Genomic DNA, 12,360 nt, shown 5'->3' with positions numbered 1-12,360 from the left:
ACGAGAAATCGGTCCCATTTGGCTGGGCTAAATAGAGTATTTAGGATTTTTGTAGAGGTGGGGGTAGTAGAAGTGCGGGGACGTGTGGAGGAGGGAGTAGTGTTGAGGGGGGTAGTGTTACGGGGAGGTGGGCAATAAGGTTGTAAGGTAGTAATAAGGGGAGATGGGATGGTTGATGAAGAAGGTTGTGGGAGTAAAGGTGTTGAAGTTGAGCATGTTGGGAGAGTAGAAATGTCTCCTGGGGGTTGGTTGTTGATTAGGGTTGATACTGTACTAGTATGCATTGATGATGGGGGAGTTGTTGCAGTGTTCGGAGCCGTGGTCAAAGGAGAGCTGGGATTGGGGCTATTTGATAAAGGGGCAAGCCTCATTGCCCCTAAGATTGGGGTTATGTCTTCATTATTGGCCATGATAAGCCTGGAGTATGTTGGGGAAAAAAATAGTCCACCCCTCAGGGTCCCCTTGAGGGGTAAGGGCCAGGTATGGCAGGGGAATACCGTGCCCATGGTTCCCTCAGGCCGTTCAGGACTGACATAAAGTCAGCCTTTCAACCTTTCAGCACAGCTCTCACACCTTAGGAGGTGGAGAGTAGAAGGGATTGGTGAAGAAACTGAAACGAAAAGTATGAGTGGGAAAAAAGACTATGCAAAATTAGTTGAGTCGATGGCTGAGTCCCAAGGTTGAGGAGTTCGAGTTCCCCATCATTGGCTCTCAGTCTTCGTCTCCTAAGCCCCCCCACAACAACAACGGGCAAAGGATTGGGGGGGGGGGAAATATAGCATGTTGTTCACTCTTTTCCATATGACATAGGAATATAATAAGTCAATGTATAGTTAGTTGTTGATGTTTGTTTGTTTTATTTCTCTCTCTCTCTCTAAATTTATTACAAAATCTTTGTAAAATAAAGACAACTAAACATATTTCTTCACCATAGTATATTTATCATTAACATAAAAACGGAAATGTAATCTTAATGTTTACATACATAAGTTGTACTTTTTCCTTTCAGGCAAATGTTTCTTCCACAAAGCCTTTTTAGAACCCCTGAAATCTTGTCTTTCTTTAATCAGAAAATCTCGCTGGGTATCTGGGATCATCTGGAAATAGTTAATTTTACTCCACTTTCCCTTTAACTTATCTTTTGAACAGTGAATTACTCTTCATCTTCTTTTTCATCCTTTTTGCATCAATCCAGCCACTCGATTCCATTTTTTTCTTGCTGTCGGACAGAATGCGTTCGTATTTCTCCTGTGACTCCTGAGAATTTGTTTCTTCCTTGTCCGACTCTGAATCATCGTATGCAATTCCTCTTTTCTTTGGTGGTGCTTTCGATTTGGTGGCTGACTGTGATCTATCCGGTGCTGGTTTGCTATCTTTGTCTTTTTTGCCGTTTCCAGTTTTGTCATCTAAATCAGTCTTGAGAGTCCTAAAATCACTCTTTTCCTGTTCTAACAAGGTTGTTTTTTTGTTTTGACCACTGAAGAAGCTGCTGTTAGAGCTATCTTCATCTTCTGCTCCAAACAAATCAGCAGCATCATCTGACAAGTCCAAGCTGGAAACAAAATACTTTGATTTAGCAGCCTGCTTGTTTGTACCAACTTCCTCAACATTACTGCATCTATCCTTATCACTAATGGGTGATGATGATGATTCCTCTTTGTCTGTGCCTTTAGTCCCATTGCTCACCCGACTCAACGTTTCTTTGGAATGATTTCTCACGCTGCTTCCCTGGGTATCTTCATCACCTTTTAAAGTAGACAGTCCTTTGTCCTCTTGTGAATCATCCATTTGTGATGGCGATTTGGAAACCTTGGCTTTGGCTGCCGATATCCAGCCTGATGAACTGCTGGCCTTCAAAGAATTATTCTTAAAAGTGTCTAGAGTTGGCTGCGATGTATAGAGCTGCTTGGATGAAACAAAACTGCTGGGTTTATTGCTCGTCGATGGTTTTGATTCTTCATCTTTGTTCTGAAGGAGGAAATAATTTGTTACCTTCTTATAATGCATATATTTGACAGGAATTTACTATGTATATTCAATTCTTAATTCCTACAAAGGATGATCCAGGTAAAAAAATAAATAAATAAATAAATAAATATATGATTATTTTTTATTTTTTATTCCACAAATCCAACTAATATCTAAACACCTACAGCATCCTTGAAGAACATACACTTACATTTGCCATGTCCTCTCCACCATCAACTTCAGTTTCATGTGAAAGATTATGTTTAATGCAAAATTCTTTAATGTGTTTGACTATGGCAGGACCAAATTTCTGCACCTTCACTTCAGGTATGCCTTCAGCTGAAATGAAAATACAAAATGTATAATTAGTAACTTGTATGATCACAAATTAAATATTTTGTCAAACACAGGAGGTACTTCAGAGCTCCAATCCTGGATTTTTCAAGTAGTTTATCTATCGTTATTGAACCTTGACGAATCACTCAGATGTATTTTTAAGAAATCAAATCATAAGTCTATGATAATATTTTTACAAAGCTGATTCTATAAAAAAAAAAAAAAAAAAAAAACATCCACATCAAACTCTAGAACATTTCTTACTCATGCGCAATGCACTAAGTGTAGAGGGTCTGGTCTGGGCAAGCTGCAGCAAGACCCTGTTCGTGGCCACCAAATAAGGCATGAATCCACTCTCATCTCCAAGGCGGTTGCGCAGTTCAATCAGTGACTGATACAGTTTAACCTGAAAATATTTTTATCTACATGAGAGATTGAGAGAGAGAGAGAGAGAGAGAGAGAGAGAGAGAGAGAGAGAGAGAGAGAGAGAGAGAGAGAGAGAGAGAGAGAGAGAGAGAGAGAGAGAGAGAGAGAGAGAGAGAAAAGAGAAAAAGAGAGAGAGGGAGAAAAGAGAAAAGAGAAAAGAGAAAAAGAGAAAAAGAGAAAGACAGACAGTCAGACAGAGTGAGAGAGACAGAGACAGACAGACAGAGATTGAGTGAGAAAAAGACATACAATACCACATGACTTATTGTAAGCTCCTGCACATATATCCTTCCCATTTTACAATATCTCAGTTAACTAAGTTATTGCACTATAAACTTTAGTTTTGTTATATAATCTTCATTATATTGACCTGATTATTCTATTCCTTTTGGGCGATTTTTTTTTTTTTATTACAATTAATATTGCCACTGTCATAATTAATACTGAAATTATGATTATTATAATAATAATATGAAGAGTTCTTTTTATTATTATTATTATTATCATGGAAAAGGAAAAATAGGCAAAAGTAACCACAAGCAATTGACATCATGTTTACTAAACTCTATGTGTAAACAAAATCAGTAAACAAAAATCATGGTGGATATGGCATGTATGCCATCCCAGCATTAACAGAATCAGCCTCATCAATCCCACATTCTGTCACTGTTGAATCGCTAACCTTCAGCTCCTCTTCCCGAGGATCAACCGGCGTTGCCTGTTCCTTGTTGCTTCCACTCTTTTCTGCACTGTTTTCCTTGGTCTCTGTCTTTACGCTCGACATCTGCCCTTGCTTCTGCAGGCTGGAGAGGCCCCGGCAAAGGAATTCACTGCAAAAAGTGCACAGGATGGTAAAAAAAATTATAATGAATGAAACAAAGATTTGGAATACATAAATAAGAATAAAAATAACAATACAAATAAAAACAGCAATAATTATCATCACCACCACCATCATTACAATCACCATTATTTTTTATACATAATTAAAATCATGATCCCTCATCACAACAAAAAACCCTCCATGGCAGGCTAATAATTGTTGGTAACATTAAAGAATGAATCAAAATATTGGCTGCAGCTGAGGCTACAGAAGAGCATGATAGCCATAGATAATTTAAGGTTACAATCTATATTTGCATCTTTAACTTCATGCACTCTACTGATACACTTAGTCCTCAAGCAATGACCACGGATTATTTTTTTAAATTTACCTATATCTTTCAGAACAAATCCTTCTTAAGAAGAGTTCAAACTCAAGGATAATAAAAACACATCCTACCTTGGATTGAATTTGCGACGTTCTACAACAGGGGTCGGGTCTGCGGCCGTTGGCCTCTTTATAGCTATGACATAACGCAGTTCATCAAGCATTGTGGCTGAGGGCTGTAGGAGGATCTTGCTACTGTAAAAGAGAAAATAAGATTTTTATACTTTGATTTGATTAGCGAATCTATAAATGACAGAAACTTCATCACTGGCATTGTGAAAATCTTCCATCCACCTTATCATGTGTTTTCTTGAGTATGGTGTAACAGTATGTAGTAAAGTTCATCCTGATGTAAAGCTATTTGAACTATTAAGCATATAAACATCAAGTGGACTTAGACTCTTTATGTTTCACCTGAGGAGAGTAATAAAAGATGAGATCAAATCAGCTTGAACAAATCCTGAGACTCAAAGCAAAGTGTAAGCATCCAGAGTAAGCATCAAGATTACAGGGAAAAAAATAGTCTAGTATAAAAAATAAATAAATAAAATATAGAGAAACAAAGAAAAGATACCACTCACCTGGGGTTCATCAGTGCCCTATCTCCTTCCCTGGTGATCCCAATGGCATCGTAGGCAAACGTCGAGGCAGACCTTCCCCACCCTCCCCTCCCCCTTCCACCACCCCCTGAGCTTATGGTTGTCTCAGACAGATAGCCAGCAAACACCAACATCTTACCTGCACAAAAAAATAAATGAATAAGTAATGGAAGTGAACACAAAATAGTTCACAAAAGTTCAAAGAAATGCGAATGAAAAAATATTTTAAAAGAAGGAAAGGTAACACTCCTGTTAAGGCAGTTGTATTTCATTTTGGTGAACAGATTTTTCACAACAGATCATAGTTATATATGACAAAATGTAACTCATGGTACAAAACATTGTAAGAAATAAGACAATAAGTCTAAGAAATAATAATAATCCACAACAGTTGTACTCAAAATCTTAGACTCCTCTGCTGACTAAAAAATCTACTTTAACAGGTTATGTCATTTTTTAATTCATTATATATAGAGACCTCCTCATATTCTCTATCATTTTACTTTACAGACTTCATGTTTTTGCAGTATAAAGTAATTTCCATACATACACAAAGCCTTCCAGTATGATTCACTCCTCTTTTTGCCAGCACCAAAGGACTCTATTCTCTTCCACTGTGGTCGAACCCGTTGGCTGTTTGAACCTTTAAGCACTAGGATGAGAGACCCTACTGCACACTGTCCATTACAACCCTACAGATAAAGTAAATAAATATTATAAATCTCGCATTGCTACAGTACATATATGGACTACAGTAATCAAAATTCAAAAATCTGCTTGACATCATAACAAAAAATGAAATTGTCTTAAAAAACATAATTTATCACCTTCAAGATTATCTACTTTAGTCTATGTGGAAAAACAAATTATGTGAGCACTACAACAGTAAAATTCTTTGATTTGTTTTACAAAGAGTTTTCCTCTTTCTCCTTTGAAATCACTCACATCTGCTGCCTTCAAAAGGTTGATGGCATCCACTGTGAAGTCATATTTTCCTTCACTATCAAGGGCTGCTTCAACTCTGCTCTGACCTTTGCCAACTCCTCCACCTGATAGTCTGTAAAAAGAATAATTATATCATTTCTAAATGAGAAATCTCTAATCAGAAAATTTTACCTAAATCATACCTGAAGGGCAAGAAAACAATTTTCCTTTAAAAAGGTAAAATACCAATTAATTCCGGTAAAAGCCTAAACTAGAAAAATTCCTTATTTCTATATACCCATATTACTGAATAATCTTGAAAAAAAAAGGAACAGTTTCAAAATATATATGTATTGAAAAAAAAACACACAAAAGATCAACATCACATTAAAGATTCTCATCTAAAATCCTAATAACCACTTCCAGCACTATGATTCTATTTCTCTCTCTACTTTCCTCCTTAACTCCTTTAAACAAACATTGACAACCTTTTCTGTCTTCTGTCCTTTAGTAGTAAAATTCCTTTTTCTAACAGACTGAGTTTTGAAAAAAATCAAACTTACCATAATTTCTATAAATTAGGTCATCCCCCACCCCTCTCATACACCCTAAACACTCTTTCTCTACTGCATTTCACTCCATCCTTCCCATCAGATTACCCACATGCGAGTGCAGTTGTCACAGCAGTCACTCTTTGGAGTCTTATCTGGGGGGCGGGACGTGAAGTGGGAGAGGATCTCTGCTCGTCGACAAGTTGTTATGGTAAGGAATTTCTCCATTCTGCTCATCATCTCTCTCCGCCGTTCCATGTATCGCTGGTTTTTTATCTGGCTCAAAAAGTAACTGAGGAGAAAGAAGAAAATGTTAAGAATGGGCATTTATGGTCTTCTGAAAAGTGTTTATTATGACAAATGTAGGAAAAGGTATGAATGTGAATGAACATCTTCGAGATATGTATTTGACACATCTCGATTATACTATCATCTGAAATATGTGCATTTCTGAATAAGCTATTATCAAAACATGTCAAATACATCTCTTTTGCCATGAAGATATCTGTTCACATTCACACTTTTTTCCTACATAATATTCATCTTATTTTTCATTATTCTCTCCCTCCCTTATGATAACAATACAGAGCTTAAATTTTTTTTTAAATTCAGACCCAACTGTGAAAGCTACTGAGTATTCATCTACTTTCCATGAAAGCAGATAGTTATGAAGTCAAATTTAGTTTACCCGACTAAGCAAAATAAAAAAGCAGTCTTTTGCAATCTAGAAATAAGACCTTAGGTATTCCCTTTTGAAACATGTATAGAATCCCGTCCTTGGATTCAACAGATCTTTCACTGCTGGAGTAGATTGATCTCTGGCCTATTATTGTATACATCTTTCTTACTTTTTGTCTTTTTATATAAGTACTGCTTTGTAATCTGTACCTCCATTAAGTCATCATCAATTCATTCACAAAACTGAACTCACCGATGCACTGCAAAGTCTTCTGGTGCATACAGAACAGTACATACAGACGGCAGGCCATCTCGTCCTGCACGACCTATCTCTTGATAGTAAGACTCATGGTTACTTGATGCTCCATAGTGGATGACTTGGCGAACATCAGGTTTGTTTATCCCCATTCCAAATGCAATGGTGGCAACAATAAGATCTGCCTGTAGGAAAACAATAATAAAAAATTGACAGGGAAATAGGAGATGAAAAATAAGACCAAAAAAATTTGGCCACCTCATTATATTGTTTATATGTAAACAATATAAAAGTAATATAACCACACTGAAATAATATATGAAAAGAAATGGCCAGGCTAAAGTGACACAATGTGTGATTTGTCTGTCTATGAATCCCAGAACTATACCACTGTTACCAATATATTAAAGGATGTCTAACATTCAATTACAATACTACCCCAAAGTAAACACAATAAATGATGGACAAAAGGAATGGAAATGTTAAAACTATGAATTAGACTTAACATTCAGATGGTACAAAAAAAAAGTATTGGCCAGCATAAAGCAATAGTCTTAGTGTTACGAGTCTGTTTATTCATTTATTTTTAATATTACTCAGTAGATCAAAGATTTCATGTTACCTTTCATAGTTCATCTAACAATTACATTTCAAACAACAAACCTTGTCATACATAAATTCTTTGTGAGCCTCATCTCGCTGACCTGGTGTCATCCCTGCATGGTATTTTACACACTTTACACCCAAACCTGTAGGAACAAAGAAATATAGGAACATTTATTCATAATAATAATAAAGAAAAGAAATGCAGAAAAAATACTCAAGGCAAAGAAGCCTAAAGAAAGGAAGATATGAAGAAGAGGGAGAGGGAGAGAAAAGTAATAAGAGGGCACACAAATATCTTTAAAATGACACAGACCTGACAATGTTTAATATTCTCTTCTCATACTTCCATTCTTGGTAAAGCAGTGCCCTTTATAATGCAAACCATTCAAACTAATGGACTCTTAACACTCTCAAAGTATGAAACATAATAACAATTACATACATCTGTACTTTCTGGATAAGAAAAACATGCGAATAAATTTTTTTTTTAAATCCCCAATAACTGACTTTCAAAATATAAAACACAAAAATGAGATACACAAAAAAAATATGAAAAATAAATATAAAGAAAAACACAGACCTGCCAAGGCATGATACACCTCTTCAGTGCTTTTCTTAGTAGGACAATACACAATGGTAGGTCCATCTGTGGTGTATCTCCCATGAGTTTCTTTGACCAAGAAGGAAATGAAGTTCTCTACGATACCCTTCACTTTGTTCTTCACCTCCAGGTAAAGGTTCGGCCTATCAAAACTGGTGATTGTAATCTCTGGTGACCTATGAAAAGAAGAAAACAATTAATATATGATGCACTTAACACCTTACTGACTGATGAAGAAAATAAAAAAAAAACTGATCGAGCTGGTTGTCATGACACCTGAACGCATGGCCTGCGGGCTCATTGTCAAAAAAAAACTTTCTCCTGATTTCAGTGATCTAAAACTAGTTCTCTACTTCTACTTCCTCTCTGAATAGTGACTCAGAGTCATCAACTCAGAGTCATCAACAACCACCCATCCTCTCCCACATTCCCCTTGGATTTCATCTCCAGTCAGGCATACACTCGCCTCTTCACACATGGTGAAATTTAATCTTTGGGCATACAAATGTAGGTTTTTATATATGAGAAATATTACTCTATTTTATTTCCATAGAGAACTTTCAAGGGCTAATCAGCCTTTAATTTGCTGTATCAATATGCAGTTTGTATCTGATACAGAAGAATGAAACATACACCCACTGTGTGTGCTAAATAATGCTCCTGAAAAGTGAAAGCCCAAATTTAGCTTTGGGCAAACTTGGAAAACCAAACCTTAATTACAACTGAGGGCAGGGGGGAGAAAGGCAGAGAAATTGCAATCTTCAAAGATCACTATTGCTTTTATCATCATTCTTTACACATCATTACCATTACCAATACTAATAACATTATCTCTACCAAAATCATTATCAATATTTTTGTGACTGTAATCATAACTTTCTAACAACATATCACACTCCGTCCTAATCAATCAAGACAATACCCTCCCGACCTCTACACCACAAAAGTAGCACAAGTACCTCAGGCTAAGAGACGAGCAGATGTCCTCCCGCACCGTCTTAGTAGCTGTGGCAGTGACAGTCAAAATGGGGATCTTCGGAAAACTGGTCCGGAGGATCCCGAGTCGCCTGAAATGTAACATTTTTGGTTTGTGTGTGAATTGGAAATGGCTGCCATTGTGCACATTATACATCATTCAGGGTGACAATAGTAGTATATTCCAACATCCCACTGACACTCACACACACATACATACCTACACACACACACACACACACACACACACACACACACACACACACACACACACACACACACACACACACACACACACACACACACACACACACTCACACACTCACACACTCACACACTCACACACTCACTCACTCACTCACTCACTCACTCACTCACTCACTCACACACACACACTCACACACTCACACACTCACACACACACACACACACACACACACACACACACACACACACACACACACACACACACACACACACACACACACACACACACACACACACACACTTACACACACACACACTTACACACACACACACTTACACACACACACACTTACACACTCACACACTCACACACGTAATTTTCTATGCTACAAAACAAAACATACAAAATGATGATATCCTTAACCAGCATACTAACTCACTGGCTCCACGTGTCTATGCTAAACCCACCTGTATGAAACCCTGAAGTCATGTCCCCATTGGCTTACACAGTGAGCCTCATCCACAGCAAACAAGGATATTCCAACTCTCTTATCAAGTGTTTTCAACACATCAGGACAAGCTGGAAGAAAGAAAAACAATGTTCTTCTGGTTAACTTTCTCTTACACGAGAGTCATTCAGTCATAAATGCAGTCATTAACATTGTACTGAGAATTCTGAATATCCTAATTGAGATCATTTATAGTATGACCTTGATACTGATGAACATGCATATGTAAGAGCCTACAATTTCCTATTCTATATTATTCAAAACCTATACAATAAACATGATCAATAAAAGCTATAATTCAAGAGAACCCTCAAGCTATTATTTATCGTAAATTCACAAGCTCTGTATGGCTAAATAAGACACAGGTTTATATAAAGAAACTCGCTCTAATATTTCAAAAGGAAAAAACCAATTAACTGGAAAATCTATCAAGACTTCAAATAGTCTATATACACAAATAATAATTTAGTTTATCCACAGATTGTATACTGGTAATGTTTTCAGTTAATCTATTTACCATCAATAAATTCTGGAGTGACATATACAACTCTATACATCCCAGCAAACATCTCTGTATAGACTTCAGACTTATTTTTCTGAGCACTGCCTAAGTAGCATGCTCCTATGTTGGAGGCCTGTAAAATAAAACAATTATAAGCTTATTTTACATCTAAGGATGCAATACTTTTATAGTAAATAAAAGAAATTAATCTTAATAATCAAACACATAGCACTTCAATATTTCACTTTGAAAAGCACTGATGCTTGTATCAAGCATGAGGACAAATGCTTCTTTTGTTATTTTGGCTTCTAAAATTTAATATTCCTCCCAGGTAAATAATTTTGTCTAACCAATTTTCTACAAATTATCCATTCCATTTTCAGTGTCCAACATAAAAAGAATCTATGACTACTAAGCTTGAATTATTTTGAACCAATTTACATATATGGCAGAAAACTTTTTTGGTTTTTATGATCTCGTAAGTAATATTACATAAGTAAGCAATTACTCTATATGCTTCTTAGGAAACGTTAAACTTTCTTCTTTATAAAAGAAACTTATTCCTTTCCACTCACCTCAAGAGCTAATACTTGGTCCTGCATAAGAGAAATCAAGGGCGAGACAACCACTGCCACACCCCCTGTATACACTGGTGGGAACTGGAAACACAAACTCTTTCCGTAGCCTGTTGCCATCACCACACAGTTGTCACGACCCTTGAGAAGAAAGTTTTGAGATATTTAGTATGGGTTATGAAATTTATGGAACAGTACCTGACTATTATTTAACATAAAACTATCTTACTTTCTTAAATACATTCAAATATACTTGAAACAAATCTAAATACAAATCATCACACACACATAGACACACACACGCACACATGCACACACACACACGCACGCACACACACAAACATATACACACACACACACACACACACACACACACACACACACACACACACACACACACACACACACACACACACACACACACACACACACACACACACACACACACACACACTGACTCTGACTCTGACTCTGACTCTGACTCTGACTCTGACTCTGACTCTGACTCTGACTCTGACTCTGACTCTGACTCTGACTCTGACTCTGACTCTGACTCACACTCACACTCACACTCACACTCACACTCACACTCACACTCACACTCACACTCACACTCACACTTCACTCTCACTCTCACTCTCACTCTCACTCTCACTCTCACTCTCACTCTCACTCTCACACTCTCACACTCTCACACTCTCACACTCTCACACTCACACTCTCACACTCTCACACTCACACTCTCACTCTCACTCTCACTCTCACTCACTCTCACTCTTACACTTACTCTCCCTTTGACTCTTACTCTTACATTAATATGTTGTAGACAGCAAAATCTATAAAACAATAAAAGTTACCCTGAATCCATATACAAATAAATATTAATCCCTACAATTCTGAAAAAATTGGGCTTGAGGGGCAGGTAATGCGAAAATCTGGCTCTGGGTGGGGTGACATGAACTTGTCATCATGAGCTTTTCAGCTGGAAGCCAGGGTGACAGGAATGACTTGCCACGAGTGCTCTTGGAGGGTGATTAGGGATTTAGGAAGGGTTTTTTGCATTATTTTCATCGATACCGAGTGTGGAATGTAAAGGAGGATACCATTTCCATGCTCAGGATCCTACTCCTAGCCACCATGACTGGAGGTGCTGGTTGTATTACATAAAGGTTCAATATTATGAAAAAATATAAAAAATGACACAATTAACAAAATGTTACTTATTGTTAATATTATTGTACTAAGTTACTGACTATCTACGGAGATGATATGGAGTCTGTGCAAGGAAAACAGTCTATTACCATCTGGATAAAGCAAATCAAATTACAAATATAGACATTGGAAAATGGCTAAAATCATTTATGCAGAAAAAGACAAAATAACATTGTAAAGGGATCCAATGGGTTAAATATACACATGAGTGAATTAACAAAAAAA

The 12,360-nt window shown here is 36.9% G+C and overlaps 1 protein-coding gene across 2 annotated transcripts in view; it reads right to left on the bottom strand.

Moving 5' to 3' along the window:
• Positions 1 to 833: 833 nt before the first annotated feature.
• Positions 834 to 12,360, bottom strand: part of LOC125025226 (Werner syndrome ATP-dependent helicase homolog) — a 13,819-nt gene continuing 2,292 nt past the window's right edge. Inside the window, exons 4-19 of one of the 2 annotated variants that reach the window (XM_047613201.1) lie at positions 10,924 to 11,064; positions 10,364 to 10,481; positions 9,806 to 9,917; positions 9,115 to 9,222; positions 8,135 to 8,331; positions 7,612 to 7,697; positions 6,946 to 7,133; positions 6,127 to 6,306; positions 5,485 to 5,596; positions 5,090 to 5,231; positions 4,522 to 4,678; positions 4,013 to 4,135; positions 3,413 to 3,560; positions 2,569 to 2,710; positions 2,180 to 2,307; positions 834 to 1,968 (exon numbers count right to left, since the gene is read on the bottom strand). In XM_047613201.1, coding sequence (XP_047469157.1) covers positions 1,135 to 1,968; positions 2,180 to 2,307; positions 2,569 to 2,710; positions 3,413 to 3,560; positions 4,013 to 4,135; positions 4,522 to 4,678; positions 5,090 to 5,231; positions 5,485 to 5,596; positions 6,127 to 6,306; positions 6,946 to 7,133; positions 7,612 to 7,697; positions 8,135 to 8,331; positions 9,115 to 9,222; positions 9,806 to 9,917; positions 10,364 to 10,481; positions 10,924 to 11,064 — 2,916 coding nt within the window. In that variant the 3' untranslated portion in view covers positions 834 to 1,134. The remainder of the gene's footprint in view (positions 1,969 to 2,179; positions 2,308 to 2,568; positions 2,711 to 3,412; positions 3,561 to 4,012; positions 4,136 to 4,521; positions 4,679 to 5,089; positions 5,232 to 5,484; positions 5,597 to 6,126; positions 6,307 to 6,945; positions 7,134 to 7,611; positions 7,698 to 8,134; positions 8,332 to 9,114; positions 9,223 to 9,805; positions 9,918 to 10,363; positions 10,482 to 10,923; positions 11,065 to 12,360) is intronic. The other variant, XM_047613206.1, reaches the window with a different exon arrangement.

Source organism: Penaeus chinensis, chromosome 1, assembly GCF_019202785.1.
Source record: "Penaeus chinensis breed Huanghai No. 1 chromosome 1, ASM1920278v2, whole genome shotgun sequence".
Classification (NCBI taxonomy): domain Eukaryota; kingdom Metazoa; phylum Arthropoda; class Malacostraca; order Decapoda; family Penaeidae; genus Penaeus; species Penaeus chinensis.
This window is presented reverse-complemented; position numbering and strand designations above follow the sequence as displayed.